The following is a 22,336-nucleotide window of genomic DNA, read 5'->3' on the forward strand; positions in this document are numbered from 1 at the left end:
GGCGGCTGATAACCAGACTTCACCTTTAAGTGATGAATTTTTTTTTATAATGAAGTGTGGCATTTACAAGGCTAGAAAGTATAAAAAATCAGGGTAGAAAAGTTAAAAACACATTAGATTTATGTTAGTAGCTTGGTAATGAAAACGTAATATATCTTTCAGTTTATTATTTAATGATAGATTCCTTGACATATTTCATGTTGGTGCATATGAATACAATCAAAATGCTGTGGGCCTGCTTTTTATAGCACCTTTAAAATTGAACAGCAAATGAATAAAAATACAAAACCTTTGTTGAGTGCTCATTTATAATCCAAACAAACAAAAAAAAACCATCTAAACTGTAAAGGTACATGTAGATTTGAAATCCTTTCCAGTTAATCCAAGATGGAATTTAAAGCATGTCTCTATGCCAAAAAATTATTAAGCAACATGTAATTCAAGGTATATTAAGGTTGCTCTAAAAACACTACAGTAAAAATAAGTAGATTAAATTATAAATAAGAGATGGTCCATAGTTCTGATGGTAGAGGCTAGCTAACCCCTCTTAAACTGAGTGATATAACTATAAAACAAAAGGATAAATTGTTACTGTCACATCTCCATTTTTTATTTGACTCACATCAGAAAGATCACCAAGCATGTGAATGTTTTATATTGCTAATAGTTAAAATTATATAATATCTTTGTCACACTAATTTTATGTGATTGAATGGTCTGTGAAATGCACCAATTGTGTGGTTTTTGTCACTAGTGTCACAGAGTTGGATAGACACTGTTTTCTTGCACTGTTCTCCAGTGTTCTGTATTTCTCCATCATAGGCCAGATAGATGAGAATGGAGGCTGCTACCCCAGGCCGCTCGAATTCCACCTGACCAAAACACCAAGAAGGGGAAAAACTGCAGTGAGCTCATGTAATCTTCGTGTTCTCTCATTCTTCTAAATTTTCCTTCAGTTGTAGTACATACCCTGAGCCAGACAGGCTGCTCCTGGACATGGTGACTGCTGAAGTGAGACAAGACTGTGCAGGGGACCCATGCATCACGCATTAGCGCGTCATTCATTTCCACATACTGAGACCTGCACATCTAATAAAACAAAATATCTTATTTTATAATAATCTAACCATAGGAATATAATAATAACATAATGACAACCCCAATTCTGAAAAAGTTGTGACAGTATGGAAAATGCAATTTCATTTGAAAATTCAATTTACCCTGTACCACATCGAAAACACATTATTAACACATTATTTGATGTCTTAATGTGTGAATTAAATTTATTTTTTAAAAATTACACTCATTTCAAATCTGATGCCTGCAACACATTAAACAAAATTAGGACAGTTGACTGTTTACCACTGTCTAACATCACCTTTTCTTTTAATAACACTTAAGCGTTTGGGTGCTGAGTGAAAATACCAGTTCTTTAAGTAATTAAGCAAGCGTAATTTTCCCCCATTCATCCAGTATGCATTTCTTCAGCTAAGCAACTGAAGGGCCTACGTTGCCTTATTTTGCGCTTCATAATGCATCATACGTTCTCAATCCGAGACAGGTCAGGACTGCAGGCAGGCCATGCTAGCACCCACTCTCTCTGCTTACGCAACCATGCACTTGTAATCTGGGCAGAATGTGGTTTGTCATTGTCCTGCTCTGGATGGCAGCGTATGTTGCTCCAAAATGTGTACATATCTTTCTGCATTAATGCTGCCCTCACAGATGCGTAAGTTACCCATGGCATAGGCACTGACCCCATACCATGACAGATGCTGGCTTTTGGACTTGATGCCAATAACAGCTTGGATGGTCCTTAACCTCTTTGGCCCGGAGAATATGACAGCTGTTTTGTCCAAAAACTATTTGAAATGTCGACTCGTCGGACCACAAAACACGATTCCACTGTGCTACTGTCCATCTCAGATGAGACAGAGCCCAGAGAAGTCTGCAGCACTTCTGGACAGTGCTGATGTATGGCTTCTGCTTTATATCGTAAAGCCTTAACTTTCCTTTGATTAATTAAAAAGAATAATTAAAGATTCCTTGAATCCTTTAATTATATTGTGCTCTGTAGAAGGTGAAATGCCTAAAATCCTACTGATTTGTCTTTGGGGAATGTTGTTCTCAAAGTGTTGGATTATTCACTGATGCATCTGTTGGCAGATTGGCGAGCCTCGACTCATAATTGCTCTTGAAGGACTAGGCCTTTTTTGGAGGCTCCTTATATACTATGATTAGACGATTGACTCACCTGTTTCACATCAACTTTTTCGGAATTTTGGTTGTAAATAATAGCAGTAACCTCCCCATTCGATATACATTGCATTACATAGGGTAGACTAGGGCACTGGAGTACCCCCTGTCCTGCACATTTTAGTGTTTTCCCAGCTACATCACACCAACTTAAATTCAGGAAGGGCTACTAATTAGCAGATTAGTTACATCAGGTGTGCTGGGAGCTGAGAAAATGTTAAAACTTGCAGGGCAGGGGGTTCTCCAAGACCACAGTTGAGAACCTGTGACACAGGATGTAGAAACTATTTTTTCATACCCTATGTATTTGGGATTCAAGCAAACAATAAATGTATCTGTTTAACATCTGAGCATTAAGAAGTCCCTGAAAGTATGAAATGGTGTTAATCTGGTTAAATTAGCAGATTGAAATAAACAGGTATGTAAGTATACCCATATGAAGAACAGACTAAAGTCGATCCCTTGTTAACCCTTAAATGCATACCCTGGGTCGTTAGCGACCCTGGATATCATTCAGTACCCTCCCCCTCGTTCATGTTTTCACATTAGACCTCCACCTTCTTATTATTCCTCAATCTATTTATTATCAACAACAAGAAAAAAATATAAAATTGTCGAATAATATCTGTTTTTATAATTAATTTATTTTAAAAAGTCTATAAGGTCCCTACCGACCCAAGGTATGTACTGTAATAGTGTAAGTATATTTGTCTGCGCAACAATATTGGAGTATATATTTTTATATGTTTATTTACAAATAAAATGTCAAAATATAATGAAATATGCTGTATTTTATTATTTTGTAATTGTTAATAAAACATTAGGACAGTTTCATACTATTGGGGAAGTTTAGAAATCCATCCGCTTTAGATATAAACTCAAATATCGACGTGAATATGTAATAATGATTGGTGAAACATACATGCTCGGAGAATACCTCCACAGACTCAGAGGTAGTGCAGTGGGTACCCCAGTTAGTGATGGAGGTGACTCAGAGCAGGCTAGTGGAGTGTGTGGTGTGGATCTAGTAGTTCTAAAGCATGTATAAGTGATTTAAAGCTAGACTGTGAACTGCTTCCAACTAATTATTACAAAATTGTTAAGAGTTGTGCACAGCATTGTACATTACCAGACTGAGATTGGGCTCCCCTGTTGCAGACAGTGCAGGGCACCGCCAGTCCTGATGGGAAGCTGTTGCACTAGAAGCCCATTGGTCAATGAAGCCATTTGGGGTAAAGAAGCCACAGTCCTGAACACTGAAGCCCCTCTCAAATTCCTCACACACACCATCACCCTCATAAAAGTAGCAATGACTTGGCTGACCTGAGAGAACAAGAGAGCACAAGCCAATTAACACCAATCTCAATGCCAAAACTAATTTGGTTCGCACTGCTCGGCAGGTGTAAGGTAAGGGATAAGGTGTGGGGATCCTTTACATGGGGCAATTTTCATACCAGTTCAATAAACCAATTAAGTTGAAAAGGGGTATGAGATCATAAGTTAAAAAATAGAGTAAAATTTCATTAAAGCACTTTAATAAGGATGAGGTGGCACAAAGCTCAACCGTAGAGAAAAAGAATGTCCACAACAACAATTTTAATGTTTATAGATCAAAACTCCTTTACAGCTGGCACATGTAAATGAGTTAAACGCCCGGTAAGAAGATGGTGAATCATAGATGAGGTGATTGATGAATGGACTCCAGTACCAAATTAAAAACACATCCAGTCCATGAACACTGGCTGATTATCTAGACTGCATGCGTATATGTGTGGGAGAGGGGTCACAGAGTCATTCCAGAACTTCTGTTACTTGTTTCTGTTTTTCTTTTCTTTTTTTTTTATTCAAAACCTCAGTGGCGCGATACTAATGGCCCAGGGTACCCTCATGCCTGTGTAACCTTTTCTAATCATGTAGACTGTAAAATACCCCTATTCATAATATCATACCAAACATTCTGTATACTTTCAATACATTTTCAATGATCAAACACATTCAATGATCAAAATCTGGTGTCACTCGAAATAGGCTGGGTTATGAGTCTGGTTTCTGAGTCTGGTTTCTCTCAACATGTCTTTCTCATCTTGTCATTATCATTAGGGATCTAGATGTACATTCCAAGTTTTTAATAATTTTATAAATGGTATACGCCTATATGAGTTCTCTAGTACATTTACATTTATTCATTTAGCAGATACTTTTATCCAAAGCGACTTACAAATGAGGAAATGCAAGCAAAGCGATATATCAAGCAGAGAACAATACAGTAGTGCTACCATACGATGTTACAGAGTAGAGGTGTAAGTGCCAGAGTAAATTGTTTTATTTTTAAAAAGGATAATGTGGGGTTGGCCTTTTAGGGTTTAGTTAAGTGTTCACGGAAGAGGTTTTTTGAAGAGAGTTACAGATTCTTCGGTCCGGATTGAGGTTGGAAGTTCATTCCACCACTGAGGGGCAGTTAGTGTGAAGGTTCTGGAAAGGGACCTTGAGCCACGCTGAGTAGGTACTACTAAGTGTCGGTCATTGATTGATCGCAGATCGCATGAGGGAACTTAAGCCTTCAGGAGAGAGTTGAGATAAGAGGGTGCTGTTCCAGACAAGGTCTTGTAGGTGAGCATCAAGGCCTTGAATTTGATGCGAGCGGCTACAGGAAGCCAGTGGAGGGAGATGAAGAGCGGTGTGACATGGGTTCTCTTGGGCTGGTTGAAGACGAGGTGTACTGCTGCATTCTGAATCATCTGAACGGGTTTGATGGAGCTGGCTGGGTATTTGTAGCACAACTGAGTACTGGTACTTATTTAAACTGTTATGTTAAGTTTTGTCTCTGTTCCTTCTACAATGATCTTGCACTTTCTAACAGATTATTTTTTTTAACATAATTCTTTCTCTGACACCTCTACAAAAGAAAGATCTGGCAATCTCTGAGGTGTGAACTTCATGCAGATAATTTTAATATGAATAGGCCACTCAGAATATCAACATAAATATGTATACTGTACATATATACTGTTTTTTATACCTATTTTTGCTCATAGAAAATACTCTGTAGTTGCTTTCAGTCACAGCGCAGGTTGGCTCAGTGGATTTAATTTAGTAATTTTCAGTCTGTCACAGAGCATTGACACCAGTCATCGATCAGTCATCAGACATTAGTCAGTGATTAATTAATAATTAATATGTACTTTCATATACAGAAAATGCATTCTATGGCATATGAACACATTCTCTGCAGACAGAAGGCCCTGCAGACTGAAATGCTATGTACTGTATGCCTAAACTATACCATCTGTATAGCACGAGAGTGACATGAAAATATGAAACATGGAGAAAAAGACATTTTAATGGATTAAATTTAACCATACAAACACTGACAGAATCACTTGGCAGTGCAAGGATGGCCTATAGAGACACTTAAAAGTAGTAGAATACAAAAGGATAAGATGTATTCTCTTGCCAGACACTTTCCAAGTTGCTTTCCCTGGGACTTGAACTTTGAACCCTCCAATCAGTAGCTCAGAGCCTCAACCACTAAGCTAACACAATTCATTTGTTGAAAAATCTCCCTTTGAAATCAGCCCAATTCACGCCCTAGTGTCCAAGATTAATAAGTAGGTGTGCCTTCATGGTCATGTTCTCTGTTTTCCTATTGCCTCAGGATTTTTGTGCCAAAGGGCTAGGTGGTTCCTAAGAAAACAGCCTAGACTTATTCAAAGTCTTTTCTCTTGAAAAAAATAAAAAAATAATAATAATAAAAAATGGCCTGAAACATAGCAACAACACTTTTGTACTTTCTCAAAGTTACACTCAAAAAGGTGTCTGCTTAACTTTGTTATGAAAGCTGGGAATCATTATTTTCATTCTTTTATTGCTCTACTGTCCCTCTGTCACTCACCCACACAGTTGAAGCCTGGCTCCATGCTACATTTTTTGGAGCAGCCATCTCTGTCCAAGAGATTCCCATCGTCACACTCTTCCATCCTGCACAAGGAGGGAGAGAGGTCTTAGCTGGAGATTACTTTAGCTGGAAATGCTATGCACAGAAACACATTAACTTTCTTTCAAAAACTTTTATTATTATTATTATTATTATTATTATTATTATTATTATTATTATTATTATATAGTACTTACTACGTACAACATACATCCACAACAATGATAATGGTAATAGTGATCAAATGAAAAAAAAGGAGGAAAGAAAAAGAAAATCAATGGCCAGGGGTGTGTGTGTGGGGGGGAGGGGGGGGGGGGGGTCGGCGGCAAATGATGGTTGTGGTGATGGTGTAAGTGGTGGTGTGGCAGTATGAACCAGTTAGCTGGCTAATCTGCAATTGTAATAGCCTCTTGAACGTAACATCTCATAAATTAATATTAAAATTTTATTTAAAATGAACTTTTTTCTCTGAATGATGCTATCACACCTGCTTTTTCCACAGATATGTTGTAGCTACACAGCATGTCCATTAAAACTGAGTCATGTTGAACTGTTTTAAACACTTCACTGCATTTAGTGATTAAAAACATTAATATTTAGTTTGTGTCTGTTGAGTGCCACAAGTGGGAAAATATTTTTTATGCTTTGGTCTGGGAATAAGTAACCTCTCTGAAGGTGTGCACACACTTTATTCTGTTTCTAACCTTATTGGTTTGACATGAATAAACTGTCCATGGCAATGCAGAGTTTAAATATTAACTCTGAACTGAATTACAAAAATGAAAATAGTGATATTGCATAACAACCTTAATGCAAAGGGACTGACTGGACAATGGTGATGGCACATTTTTTTGTAACCAGGGGACAGCATCCTCTCACCTTCCTCTTAAATTATAGTGGTGCTGTAAAAATGTGATTGAACTAAGCTATATGCATTATGTGTGGCTTGACAAATCATATTAAAATTCTCCAAAATGAGAGAATGTGTTTTTCAGTATCAATGTACCCTTGTAGTTGCCCATCTCCACAGAAAGGGTCTCCATGGGTGTAGACCAAAGTAGGAGAGAGCTCGCTGCGCAAGCCTTCGGCCTCCACCTGGATCCTGTACTCATACTGCATCCCTTTCTGTACATCACTATGAGCATCTCAACACAACCAGACATACATAAACAGACACATGCACACACATGCAAGAAGACATCATTTCAAAGTCATCAGTTAACACACAAGACAAAAGATTTTATTGATTCAACTCCAGAGCATATCTTTAGCATTCTCAGAGGACGATCTAACCTTGTGAACATTGACCTCACAATGGCATAGATATCAGAGTTTATTGATTTTTTTCTAATCCTTGAAATCTCAAGGGTTTTTCACCCATAGCTTGCTTGATTTCAGCTGCTTTTCCGGCCAATAGTAAGGGAAGCTTTTTGCCGGTATCTCCTGTTACTCCTCAACAAATTGCCCTTATTAATTATGCATTACTTCCAGAGCTGGAGAGATAAATGGTGCAATTTCTGTCAGTGACAAGGTTATTCTGTGACACTCATAATACCAAGAACATTCCAACTAGAAGGGGCTATTTCAAGACCAAGTGACTAATAATTCTTTCTACTACAATACCACGATAACTTGCATATGATAATTCACATTAAGCCAACGGATACAAACTGGGATTAGTCACTGTAATAAAACTCTATTAAGGTAAGTAAAGAATTTTATCTAGGACACAGATGAATTTTTGTTTCCAGCTACATTTTAAAGAGCATTTCTAAAAAGTCAGCAAATGGATGTGTACTAGCATGTTAAGTAGATTAACAGCAGGTTTGTTTTCATTATAGACCTCTTGGTGGCAGTACAGACACTTCCTCAGTCCTCTTTCTTTCTCTCTCTCTCTCCTGAGACATGAATGACAGGACACTTATCACACACTAACAGTGATGAGTGATCTGATGGTTAGTTGATGGTAAGAGTGAGCGAGCGAGAGAGAGAGAGAGAGAGAGAGAGAGAGAGAGAGAGAGAGAGAACTCCAAACCATCCTCAGTTGTTTATTCTTTCTACTGGTAAAATGATCACATTTGGTTTAGATTCCAGAATTTCCCTTATCCTTTTTACTTTCTCCCTCTCTGTCTTTCTAATTCCTAGTTACCTCCTCAACCCTCTCCACATAACTTTATTCTCTATGATTTTTTCCATCTTTTTGCATTTATAGGTTCCAGTGGAAGGAAATTTGTTGGAGATGAAACAGACTTTGCTCCACACCATTAATGACTGTTTTGGCCTATTGAAAGTGCTCAAGGAGAAATAAACCAGGACCCTGTTGACATCTTCACACTCAAAAAACAGATAAAAAAATGTGATGCAAGTTCAGGAGCACTGGGAAGTTCCATAATTACATTGTTAAATGGCATTAATGAATAATAATAATAATAATAATAATAATAATAATAATAATAATAATAATTTATAATAGGCCCAGAGAGAGAGAGGGTAGACAATTATTTTTACATTTTCCCAAAAATATATTTTCATAGATAGATAGATAGATAGACAATAATGTAGATAGATCTACAATATAAAAAAGCAATTTCAGCAGGAGCTTAGAAAGAAACGTTTCATGTGCATGTGGCAGTTGGCCAATACATTTTTCTTCTTGAAAATGAACTTTTACTCATTTAATTTTTAATTTTTTTTTATTCACTGATTGAATTAAATATGATTTTGTGGAAATGATATGGTGGCATGGCTGACGGGCTGTAATCTGTCTGGAAATAGCATTTTTAAATGTTCTGATTTACAGATTAATATGAAATAAACTTTCTGCCAAAATGATTAACACATCCAATTGGAATTGATGGCTTGCATTGCATTGTACACATTGTGTGTGTGTGTGTGTGTGTGTGTGTGTGTGTGTGTGTGTGTGTGTGTGTCTGTGCGTTTGTGTGTGTGTATGCGTGCGTCTGGGTAAAGCTGTCAGCATCTTGTATCTTACCTGTCTGTGTATGGGGATTGTTTGAGTGTGACAGAGCCCCTGCCTTCCTTTATGGGTGGAACTCGTAGTACATGGTAGATGAGTGGTCGACAGACAGAGCAAAGAGAATTCTGGGGTCGTGATGTCAGCAGCACAGCATCAACCTCCAGTTTCTTATCAAAGGTGGAAATCTTTACAGCCCTTACTTTCTTGTTACTGGTGGCACGCAGAGTCAAAGGAATATCACAAAAAACATTCTGGGGGCCAGTGTGAACTGATTCACCGGTCTCCAGAATGAACTCCAGATCAGAGATCGCCTGAATGCCTATTAGCACAAATAACAACCAATAAAGCATAACAATGTTCCAAAGAAGGTGACTTATATATGATAATTAATTTCTCATGGAAAAATTATTAATTAACTCATTTAGTGCACAAGGTTGAATTGGTTTCTTTTGGGTTCTAGTTAAAAAAAGAATTATGTTCCACTATTTCACACCCATTTCTATGAAACATTAATTTATCAATGTTTCCCATTACACTCCCAATATAACAAAGCCTAAATATTACAGAAATTAAGTTTAACTAAGATGTTATCTTTATTAACAAAAGTGTTTATTCCTGGATGATATATTTGAATGTACCCCATTAAGGTGATGAATTGAATACAGTACTATTTAAGGCATGTAAATTAGGAGTGTTTTGTAAAGAGTCAAGCTAAGAGTCAGTGGAATTTTGAAAAGACTAAAAGATCTAAATATGACATATAAAATAATAATAATAATAATAATAATAATAATAATAATAATAATAATAATAATACTAAATATGTGAAAATAGTTTTCAGTTCAGAACTCACTGAAGGAGATGTAGGTGATCCACACAGTTAGTGTGTCTGGAACTACTGCATACTGAAAGTACAACTGCAGAACACATCCTCCAGTCTGAAGACACTGAGAACTCATATTGGCCTCATATAGGCTGAACTCAGGGCTCCAGGAGTGCATGCTAGGTTCACACGGCTGATACACATCAGGAGCACCTATTACACACACAAAGGCATACCCACATACTTTTATTTAATATGGTTCCTATTCCCATTGAGCTATAAACACATTTTTTTTTTTTATTAGAATCAGTAGAAATTAGCACAACATTAATTTTTTCATGTTTTCCTTTGCCAAAAAGTGTCAAACTTTCATTGTAATTACACCTAACCTAAAGCTGGACCACACTTACCACTTCACATGTACCACATACCACTGTGCAATGATGGTGATCACATGCAACTCTGATGGCCAAAGCACAGCCACAGATCCACCTTGATGCAACCATGTCCTAAACCAGAGCTTAAAGCTGGTCCACCTTTTTGGTCCCCCCCACCGCTTTGTTTGACAAATTGCCATGGCAGGCGACGAATGCTTATGTGTCTAGCGTAAACAGAATTTGGACAGGAATTCTCTGCGCTGTCAGATAAGCAGAATGTATAGGAGCTGTCATGCCAATGTGTATTTATGGATGGAGGCAGAGCAAATATGGTGCAGAAAAGAGACAAAAGGGGGTAAGAGAAAGAAGAGTGGCATTCGGGGTGGGGAAATGTTGGGGGTGGGAAGAGTCTGGAAAAAACAGTCTTGGCAGAGTGTGAAGCATATTTCTCCAGATCTCAAGGCACAACCTGGCCAAGGCACAACATGGCAAGCAAAATGGATTGGCAACTTACTTGGGAAGAACAAGATGTGAAAAAGTAATTTATTAGTAGGAGCTAATGTGAAAGTCTATGTGAGAGATTTAAAATAATCTATTAAAGTGGGAGCTAATGTCTGTATGAGAGAGAAAAAGAAGAAGGAGGAAAAAAAGAGTTACTTCTTCACCAAAGAAATAAGCAGTCATTCTGCACACACACACACACACACACACACACACACACACACACACACACACACACACACTCCTAGTCTCTAAACCAACAGATTAAATGGTATTCCAGTATGTAGCACATCACTTCCAGCAGTGCTGTAAGGCTCAAGTTAACTCTAAAACAAGACAGACAGATAGATAGACAAAAAACAGACAGGTAGGTACAGACTATTGGAGAAACAGGCAGTTAGAATGACAGGCATCTGGAGAAACAGAGAGAAACACAACTTGAGGTACAGCCAAACATCTGGAGAAACAGAAAGACAGACACCTGGATATGCAGATAGACAGCTGGAGAGACAAACAAGAAGCTAGAACTAAAGAAAAAGCTAGACAGCTAGAGAGCAGAAGACAGAAGAAGAGACAGACATCAATAAAGACACAAAATCCAGTACAATGGAATAAAATGGAATAAAATAAAATGTGACACTGGTGAGATAAACTGCTGTCTAAGCAGATAAAAGGTATGAAGCGCAATCATAGAATACAGTAGAAAAATGAGATGCGTGAACAATTAAATGGAAAAAAAAACAACGGCTTTGTTGTTCTGTTTTGCTGGCATGGTTTAGGTTCATTTGTCTCCTCAGAGGGAAGAGGAATCCAATGATGAAACATTTCTCCCCTGATGGGAGTGGTCTCTTCCAGGATGACTCTGCCTCTAAGGCTCACAGAATGAGGGAATATCTTTTAAAATAATCATGTTCGTCCATCAGGTACTGATCTAGAGACTTATTAGAAATCATGACAAGGTGCACTGAAAGTGCTCTAGTGGTTCATGGTTGCTCAAAACCTTACTAATATACTTTATGATGTTTTCTCCTTTAATTGGTCACTCGTATATAAAATAGAACTGAATAGAGTAGACAATGGAGACATTCTGGAGAGACATAAAGCTAGAGAGACAAATATACATACATACATACATACATACATACAGGAGAGCCAGACCCTTACAACTATGTTCTACTGCACCCAACATGGCCTCAAGTCTGTATAGCTGCATGGCCTCGATTCTGTATAGCTGCATGGCCTCGAGTGTGGAAGGTTAAATGCAGCCAGCCAAGGCAAACCATAAAAACTCAATTGGTGAGATAAACAGAGCGAGGTCAGAATTAATAGCTGTATCAGATGCAACACAAATGCCCCCTCTGGGAAAAGTACTGTGGCAAGATCTGCGTACACATGATCCTTCCTTCTGTTAGCAACCTGAACCATGTCCCTGTTCTTTGCAGCTGTGGCCTAGGGCGCTCCACACACACACACACACACACACACACACACACACACACACACACACACACACACACACACCTTCCTTATAGAGCATGCTGCCTATGCACGACAGCTATCCATAAAAGAATAATGCATTACAACTTTTCAAATCTCAAAGAAAATGTGTTTATAACACTTGGAATGGATGGTGTTAATCCATTTGTTTTACTGCAGCATTCTCCCAAGCCTTATATCATGTTATACAAACACTAATGTCATTTTAGTTGAAAAGTCTTTTCTGAGGTGATAAACAGACTGGCAAAATAATTCACATTTAGTAATCACTGTATGGCTTATAACCTGTCTAAATATAAAGCCCAAACAATAGGTTGTGTTAAATTTATTACAGACCTGAAGCAGTGCCACTAAATCATACTTGCCATATCTGAATATACTCCAACTCTAACATTGTTAGCATTTCAGTTCTTCATCTTCAGAAATTAATGCCTTGTATCTCATCAATCTCTTTTGAAAAACAAGATTTGAATCCAAAAACTACTCTGTGCTACATGTAAATGGAAGATTTTACGCTTAACCGCCCTCGTGGTAGTGTGTTTTTTCAAGGAACTCATGTATGAGGAGAGGATTTCCACAGATCTGCCTCCATGTTTCAAATGTACATACTCATCCATGACATGTCAGTGAGTGGGCAGCAAACAGCTAAGAGAGCTCTGATTGGAATAATCAGTAACATCTGCTACATGAAGAATAGAGCTCATAAGTGATACAGGATAAGCTTAGCTTTTTATGACAAGCCAGGTGTGGAAGCTACCCAATATTACCAAAACTTGAAGCTATGCCAATTCCTTTCCTTTTTTCAGCACTCCAATGGCAAAGACAAGAGAGTTCTTTATCCTGGCAATTATTATTTAAGGATTTATCCCTTAAGTTTTTCCAGACTTCTCAGGGCTTGCACGCACCTGGCCAGGAGGATCCTCCTGGCAAGCAAGCCTGCAAAAGTGAGAGCAGCCTGAGCTTTGGATCCTCATTAATCAAAGAGCTGGTATTGTTTTTTGAAATTGTTCAACGTTCGCGGCCGAATGGCGTGATCAACTCAACACAATTCATATGTGAGTCAGGTTTCAATTTTCAGACTCCCTTGAGACGCATGACACGAAACAGGACCAGGAAGGTCTTAGGATGGTTCACTTGTGTTACACACTAATGGATCAAGGATCATCAGACTAAAATGTTCAGATCACAGATACTCACCCACAGCTTCTTCAGGTGTCCAGTAACCACTGCTGTCACAAGAATGGGGTGAGGTGGCCTTGTAGGCATACTGGTGGAGTGCTCCATGTTCATCACACAACTGACAGTTCACTCCCTCCTCCCTATACATACACACACATAACATTCAGCTAGAGAACACACAATCATCAATATCTGAAATGTCTAAAAATCTCAAATATTTTATTTAGATCAGTATTCAGATCCTTGTCTAAAGGCATTCGAAATTGATCTCAGATGCATTTTGTTTGCTTTGGTTATCTTGAAATGTCTCTAGAACTCAACTGGAGTTCACCTGTGGTAAATTCATTTAGAACGGCACACACCTGTGTGTGTCCCAAAATTCACAGTGAATGTCAGACCAAATTCCAAGCCATTAAATCCAAGAAACTCTCTGTAGACCTCCAGGGTAAAAGAGGCATACAGTGGATATAAAAAGTCTACACACCCCTGTTAAAATGACAAATTTTCTTTAGGAAAAATATAAAATAAGATAAATCATGTAAGAACATTTCCCACCCTCAGTGTGAAATTAAGTGAAAAACAATCAGAAACATTTTAGGGAAAAATAAGAAAAATAAAAAAAGTTACGATAACTTGGTTGCATAAGTGTGCACACCCTTTTATAACTTTTAATGCTTAAACCAATCACTTTCAATCTCATGTTCAATAGTAATTATCATACAGCTGTCATTAATGAAATTACTCTGATTAACCCCAAATAAAAAGTGAAGTGAAAAACTGAAGTGGACTGTGCACAGGAGATGCCCTCTTAATATGATGGATATAGAATGTTTTTTGCAAGACAGAGAGGGAAGATATTGCCAAGTCAAGATGTACCATACTGATTGACCCCAAAAGACTGAGTGGTGTAATAAAATCAAAAGTTGCTTAAACAATGTATTAGTTTAGGGGGGTGCACACTTATGCATCTAGGTTATTGTAAATTTATTATTCTTTTTTCCCAATAAAAGTTTCTGATTGTTTTTCATTTTTATTTGTATACTTTCAATTGCATATTAAAGGTCAGAAAAGATCTAACATGATTAATCTTAAAGCTACATTACAGAACTTTTTTTTTGGACAAAAATGAATAAAAATCAGTTATTGAGCAAGTATATAAAAAAATCTGTGGTCAAAACTGTCTCCTTACCTTACCCCGATTCACAACAGTTAGCTTATAATAATGATTTATAAATTGAGCTGACAGGTCAAATTTTGTGAGAAATGTCAGTTTGACATCATTTGTCTTTGCGTGGTTATGTCATGTCCGTAAACAGAAAGAAAAACATCTCTCTACTATATCGCGCGTGTGTGCTGAGGATGGTGGAGTGTTTGTAGCTTGATCTTACATCAGTTGCTTAGAATTTAAACTTGTCATCTAGATGGCTGCTTTTAATCTGAATAGTTCTAAATGCAATCATCTTTGATGTCTGGCAAATCACCTGTTGTCAAAACCAAGAAGCCTTGAACTGCGAGCGCCTGCAGTCAAAAAGGGAAAGCGACAGAGTTCACGCAGAGAAGGCCTTTTTTCTGCTGAACAGGTAAGACATTTCGGTGGCTCAATAGGTTGCTAGCTAACATTAGCACACTTGTTCACTTGATTCAGCTAGGTATTTATTTTCCTATGTTTATTTTGCTATCCATGCCACCTCCGTTGTCAATATACAATCCATACGTAAAGCTCAAACCATCAGATTAATCTTCGCAGAGTGGCAGTGCTGAAGCACAACCCACATAAAACATAACTCTGCAAGAATCTTGCAAGAGAGATTTCAAACAGAGATGGTGATAGAGAGGTAAAAGTTTACTACTACAGCTTTAATGTCATTCTTTTATTTCACAAAAACCAGACAGGAGTGTGTAGACTTTTTATATCCACTGTAAATGGTCTGCACTTATATGAGCTTTTTTAATCTTAGTGATTAAAAAAATCTTAGTTCGACAAAGCACTTTACACTGTTTCTCATTCATCCATTTACACATGCACTCACACACCAACGGTAGCAGAGCTGCAATGCAAGGTCCTAGCTTGCCATTGGGAGCAACTTGGGGTTCAGTGACTTGCCCAAGGACACTTCGGCATATGGGGTCATGTGGGCCTGGAATCGAGCTGCCAATCCTACAATTAGTGGACGACCTGCTCTACCACCTGGGCCACAGCCGCCCAAGATCCGAGTTGCAGAGTAAGTTTTGAGTTGACAAATCCAGTCCGGGATAATTAAGGTTAATACACTGGTTATCAACTCTCTGAGTCAAGCCTAATTTTAACCCTGAATCAATGTTTACTTATCGACAAACATCTCAGAAATATTAGGCCTTTAAAGCAAAGTGGCTAGATGGAAGCCACTCCTAGGTAAAAGGCATATGGCAGCCACTCTTTGGGCTGAACTGCATCTGCTACTTGTGGCAAAACCAGGTATTGCTCCTAAACTTGCTATTAGCATCCCTGTGGTGAGTATGGTGGTGCCAGCATCATGCTATGATGGTGCTTCTCAGAGGGAGGGACAGAAAGACTGGTAGAACTGAGGGAAGGATGAATGCAGCCAAATACAGATGACCTCAGATTTGGGCAAAATTTTACCTTTCAGCACAACAATGATCCAAAGTATGCAGCAAGGAAAATGCTGGAATGCCTCCAGGGCAAATCTTGGAGTGTCCTTGAGAGGACTAGCCAAAGCCTAGACTGAACCCCATAGAACATACTATAGTCTGCAAGGTTTTAGACATTTTTGGATAGACTGTTTTTACCATAACATTTTTAAAACTAACTTAGTACTTATGAACTAAGATTCCTAAGAAAGTGAGCAGAAAAGCATGTCAGAACATACAACACATTGAACCTGAGGCAGATGGGCTACAACAGCAGAAGCCCACATCAGGTTCCACTCCTGTCAGCCAAGAACAGGAATCTGAGGAAATCATGGGCACAGACTCACCCAAACTGGACAGCAGAAGATTAGAATTAGATTCCTGTTCTTGACTGACAGGAGTGGAACCTGATGTGGTCATCTACTGTTGTAGTCTATCCACCTTAAGGTTCGATGTGTTGTACATTCTGAGATGCTTTTCTGCTCACTATGGTTGTAAAGAGTGCTTATTTCAGATTATTGGATAACTTTCATCAACAAAGTGTTTCAGCCTGCAAACCATCTGCTCACAGGAAACACAAAGACCAAGATGGCATCACGGACGGCTGCCTCTGTGTGTTGGTGTGCTTTGTTTTGTCTTGTTTTGTTTGTTTGCAGTGGACCAGGAAGGCTGTGGAGGATCTCCAGGCATGCTTGGACTGCATTGACTAGGATGTATTCAGGACTGCTACCAACAGTCTGGATGAGTACACAGAGGCTGTGACATCATATGTAAGCTTCTATGAGGATAGCTGTGTACCATCATGCACCAGGGTGAGTTACAACAATGACAAACCCTGGTTCACAGCCAGACTCAGACAGCCAAGGCTGGAGAAGGAATTTGCATTTAAGAGTAGGGAAAGAATCAAGTTTAAAGTGTCAAAGCACAAGTTTAGCAAGGCAGTGAGAGAAGCTAAGCAGCTGTACTGTGAGAAACTACAACAGCAATTCTCAGTCAATGACTCTGCTTGTGTCTGGAAAGGGCTCAGACAGATCACAAACTGCAAACCTAAAGTGGGGACTCTGCTAACAACCTACTTGTGACCAATAGCCTGAATGAGTTTTACTGTCACTTTAAAAGACAATGGGTTTGTCCTGACACCATCCCCTGCGACACCAGTCATCAGCTTCAGCTCCAGCCCCCCAGCTTCACCACCTCCACCATAGTTGGGGCTGGGGCCTCTCCACAGCTGCACACCTCAACTGCTCCCTCACTTTCCTCCCTTCTTCCCTACCACAAGTATGACTCTCTTTATCCTGGAGAGAGAGGTTAAGAGAGTCTTCAACAGACAGAACCCCCACAAAGCAGCTGGACCAGACTCTGTCTCTCCATCCACCCTGACATACTGTACTGATCAGCCGTCTCCAGTGTTTACAGACATCTTTAACACATCACTGGAGATATGCCATGTTCCAGCCTGTTTCAAGACCTCCACTATCATCCCCATCCCCAAAAGCCCAAGATCACAGCACTTAATGACTACAGCCTCATGCTGTCCTACCTCAAATCCATCACATATTCTCTCTTGGACCCCCTGCAGTTTGCCTACAGAGCCAACAGGTCTGTAGATTATGTAGTTAACATGGCCCTCCACTTCATCCTCCAACACCTGGACTCCTCAGGAACCTACGCCAGCAGGTTTGTGGATTTCAGCTCTGCTTCCAACACAATCATCCTGGCTCTGCTACAGGACTCTCCCAGCTGAGTGTGCTTGATTCCACCTGCAAGTGAATCATAGACTTCCTGTCTGACAGGAGGCAGCATGTGAGACTGGGAAAATATGTCTCTGACTCCTGGGCCATCAGTACTGGTTCCTCTCAAGGCTGTGTTCCTTCTCCTCTACTCTTCTCCCTTTACACCAACAGCTGCACCTCCAGTCAGCAGTCCATCAAACATCTGAAGTTTGTGGACAACACCACCCTCATTTGGCTCATATCGGAGGGGGATGAGTCTGCCTACAGGTGGGAGATTGACCATCTGGTGACCTGGTACAGAAAGAACAACCTGGAGCACAATACTGTGAAAACAGGGGAGTTGACTTCAGGAAGAACCCAGCCTCACCCATACCCATCCTCCTGTGTGACTCCCCAGTCTATACTGTGAACTCCTTCCATTTCCTGGGAACTATCATCACCCAGGACCTCAAGTGGGAGCTGAACATCAGCTCTCTCATTAAAAAAGAGCACCAGAGAATATACTTCCTGTGGCAGCTAAAGAAGTTCAACCTACCAAATAAAATGATGGTGCATTCCTACACCTCAATCATTGAATCCATACTAACCTCCTCCATCACCATCTCGTATGCTGCTGACATTGCCAATGACAAGGGCAGACTACAGCAGATCATTCACTCTGCTGAGAAGGTGATTGGCTGCAATCTGCCATGCCTTCATTACTTGTGCACTTCCAGGACCCTGTAGCAGGCAGTTAAGATTGTGGCTGACCCCTCTCACCCTGGACACAAACTTTTCAAGGCACTCTCCCCTGGCAGGAGGCTTCGGTCCATAAAGACCAAAACCTCATGGCACAAAAACAGTTTCTTTCCATCTGCAACTGGCCACATTGGCCACCCAGGACCTGACATGGTCTCTTATCCACCTTCTTGGACATGGACATTAACGAAAAACCCCACACTATTGTTTCAAATGCGTTACATTAATGCAGACAACTCAGACTGCTATACTGCACACTCTCACTTCAAACTGTGAGCATTTGTACATCCTTAACTAATGTTAATGTCTCTTTCTATATATTTTTGCATCATTCTATGCATTATTTACATAATTTTCTCTCTTTTAATTTATCTTATATTGCAAATGTTTATCTTATTAATATTATTTTATTTCTTGTATTTTACTGTTACTGTTAAGCACCAGTAAAACAGGACAAATTCCTTGTACATGTAAACCCATGGTACTTGGCAATAAAGGTGATTCTGCTTCTTCTTCTTTTTTGTTTTTTTGCATCATTCTGTGTAAACATTTGAGACTGTTGTGTGTGAAAATCCCAACAAACATGCCATGATTAAAGTCACAGAAATCATCGGGGTTATGCATGGAACCCTGTTCCCTGAGAAGGGAACTCGTTGCATTTAACATAACACTATGGGAGCGCCCTTGCGCTTGACCGGTATCTGAAGCTTGTGTAACATCAGGCCTGACATGATCAGGTGATGTGGCAATTAAGCACATCGTGTCATATATATATATGGCATATATATATATATATATATATATATATATATATATATATATATATATATATATATATATATATGATCATATATATATGAACTGCGCCGTCAGCCTCTATTATCTGAAGTGAAGACGCAATTCACAGGCCTGCCCTGGTATGACAAAGCTACGCAATGTCTCGTTCCCTTCTCAGGGAACAGGGTTACATGTGTAACCCATACGTTCCCTTTCAAAGGGAACTCCACATTGCATTTAGCATAACGCTATGTTAACGAGAATACCCCACTCAGTCATACCAAGGGTATGGCCTGTTCAAAAAGACCCAAGCCCAAGGGTCACTGCAAGACACTCAAGTCCAGCGTGGAATGAATATCCAGGCTGTAATATCAAATGAATTCACCCAGCAGCAGCACACACATCCTGTAAGGATAGCCCTTTGGACAAAGCCTTCAAGGAGGTGACCCCCCTAGTGGAATGAGCCCTTATGCCCAGAGGCATAGCAAGACCATGCGCCTCATAAGCCTCATAAGCGATAGAGATTGCTTCCACTATGCAATTAGAGATGCGCAACTTTGACACAGCATCACCTCTACTGTCACCACAAAAGCAGACCAGCAGCTGCTCTGACTTACAACACTGTCAGGAGCGGTGGAAATAAGTACAGAGAGTCCTTACTCAACACAGCAGGTGCATTCTCTCTTGTTCCTGTGTGAAAAGGGCAGAAAGCCTGCAACACCACAGGATGGGCAGCAGATGTAGGCACTTTAGTAATATAATCCGGCCTAGGATATAGGAAGGCCTTGGCTAATTCAGGGCAAAGTCAAGGCAGGAAGGGATAACAGAGAGAGCTTGTAGATCTCCTACTCGCTAGAGATGTCAGGGCCAGCAGAAGACCTACCTTTAGAGTCAGAAGCTTCTCAGAAGCTGAGTCTAAGGGCTCAAATGGGGCCCCTGACAGACCTTCCAGGACAACAGAAAGGTAGGTAGGTAGGCAGGATGTTATGCTCAGCCTTCAGATGGGCCTTAGCCACCTGACACCATGCATGAACCTCAAAGTTAGAGGATGTTGCCCCACAGAGGCTCCATCAAGGAGCCAACCCCGCTGAGAAACATCCTTGTAAGAACTCCAGGACTGTAGCTATTGCGCAGTTCACTGGGTCTAGCTGGCATTCCCCACACAACAAGACAAAAAGTCGCCACTTGAGCGTATACAATTTCCTCGTGGATGGTGCTCTAGCGTTCAACATGGTCTCTACAACCTCAGTTGTGAGACCAGAATCTATGAGCTGGTGCCCCCCAGGGGCCAGACCCACAGTTTCCATAGTTCCGGCCAAGGGTGATAAATCAGCCCTCCCACTTGAGACAGTAGATCCCTGCAGATGGGAATCTCCCAAGGAGTGCCATCTAGCAGGGATATTATCTCTGAGAACCATATTCGAGCTGGCCAATAAGGTGCTACTAGCAGCAGATATAAACGGTCTTGGCAAACTCTCGCTAGAACTTGTGGGAGCAGAGCGATCGGGGAAAAGCATACAGATGCAACCTCGGCCACATGTGCATCATGGCATCCAGCCCTAATGGTGCGGGAGGAGTGAGGGCGAACCACAGCGGGCAGTGTGTTGTCTCCTCAGAGATGAACACATCCACTGTCACTTGGCCGAACCTCCACCTTATGGACTCCACCACTTGTGGATGGAGCCTCCAACCGCCGGGCCTCAGCCCCTGCCTCGACAGGATGTCTGCCCCCACATTCCGGCTGCCCAGAATGTGCATTGCACTCACTGACAAAAACTTTTCCTCTGCCCAGAGAAGAATTAGTTGCACCTGTCTGTCGCAACTCATTCCAAATTCATGGCCATCATTCCAAATACTGCCCGCAGTCTCACCACAACAAAGAAGTGAGGAAGCAGTGTTTCAGGAAGCAATGTCGCAGGAAGCAGAAAGCAGTGTCACAGAAAGCAGTGTCCCTCGAGCCAATGCTTTTCTAAATCTCTTTATATACTTTAAAATATATATATATATTTTTTACTTTTATAACGTTTACAAATATCACAGACACTATTTTAGATAAAAACAATCGTAATGTTGTGCTGTTGCTTAGTTTTCATTGGATCTTACAAACATCCGCAACTAGCTTGTAGCCCGCTAGCATCACCTTACCTCTAGCCTTATTTACATTTCACATTTATCTAATTTACTGCTGTTTTAAAGGAGAATATGTTGGTTGTTTCTCCACTTTTGAGTACAGATGAGGACTCGCTCGAGCTGCAATGGTGCTGTTGGAACTGGAGGCCATGGCGAAACAAATCCGCAGCCTACTTGACAAGCAGGCCCAGCTGAACGAGCAAATAACCGTGCTGGAAACATCTTGTGCTACCGCCTACACGTCCAAGGTAAGCACACAGCGTGGTATTACCACTCCCAGCCCCTCTACGCCATGTGTTTCTCTGTGCAGGAACCATGCACCCAAGACGTATCTAGCCCAGGTCTCCGTCACGCCGGTGCCGACATACCACGGACCTTGGGTGCTCCAGCAGCGGAAGGCACAGGCCATACCCCGGGCGAGGACCTCTTCACCTCCGCCATCCCCAGTCTTCGAAATTCCAACCAGGAACCGCTTTGCCCCTCTCCGTGAGACCAAACCAAACACTGTGATCATCGGGGACTCCATTGTGCAGAACATCCGCGTTGCTTCATCTAAATGTAAGGTGCGCACACACTGTTTCTCTGGTAATCGTGTCCTTAATGTTGCTACGCAGGTACCCAGGATCCTGAAGAAACTGGTAAGTGGTATGTGTTTCTTTCTGGATTTTTTAGTTGAAACTAGTTTTAGCACCGATTGTCAGATAGAAGCTGTAACTGTGCTTCCTTGTTGCTAAAAGCTGTACTCTTGTTGCTAGATTAAAACAAATTCCGGTATTCAGTTTCGGT

General features: G+C 40.3%; 1 protein-coding gene across 1 annotated transcript in view; it reads right to left on the reverse strand.

The window, feature by feature from the left end:
- Nucleotides 1–22,336, reverse strand: part of pappa2 (pappalysin 2) — a 97,176-nt gene that overhangs the window by 45,523 nt on the left and 29,317 nt on the right. The window contains exons 6-13 of the mRNA XM_047156612.2: nt 13,563–13,684; nt 10,021–10,203; nt 9,183–9,486; nt 7,197–7,325; nt 6,149–6,234; nt 3,386–3,579; nt 970–1,089; nt 731–872 (exon numbers count right to left, since the gene is read on the reverse strand). Coding sequence (XP_047012568.2) covers nt 731–872; nt 970–1,089; nt 3,386–3,579; nt 6,149–6,234; nt 7,197–7,325; nt 9,183–9,486; nt 10,021–10,203; nt 13,563–13,684 — 1,280 coding nt within the window. The remainder of the gene's footprint in view (nt 1–730; nt 873–969; nt 1,090–3,385; nt 3,580–6,148; nt 6,235–7,196; nt 7,326–9,182; nt 9,487–10,020; nt 10,204–13,562; nt 13,685–22,336) is intronic.

This window comes from Ictalurus punctatus, chromosome 7, assembly GCF_001660625.3.
Source record: "Ictalurus punctatus breed USDA103 chromosome 7, Coco_2.0, whole genome shotgun sequence".
In the NCBI taxonomy this organism is placed as follows: Eukaryota; Metazoa; Chordata; class Actinopteri; order Siluriformes; family Ictaluridae; genus Ictalurus; species Ictalurus punctatus.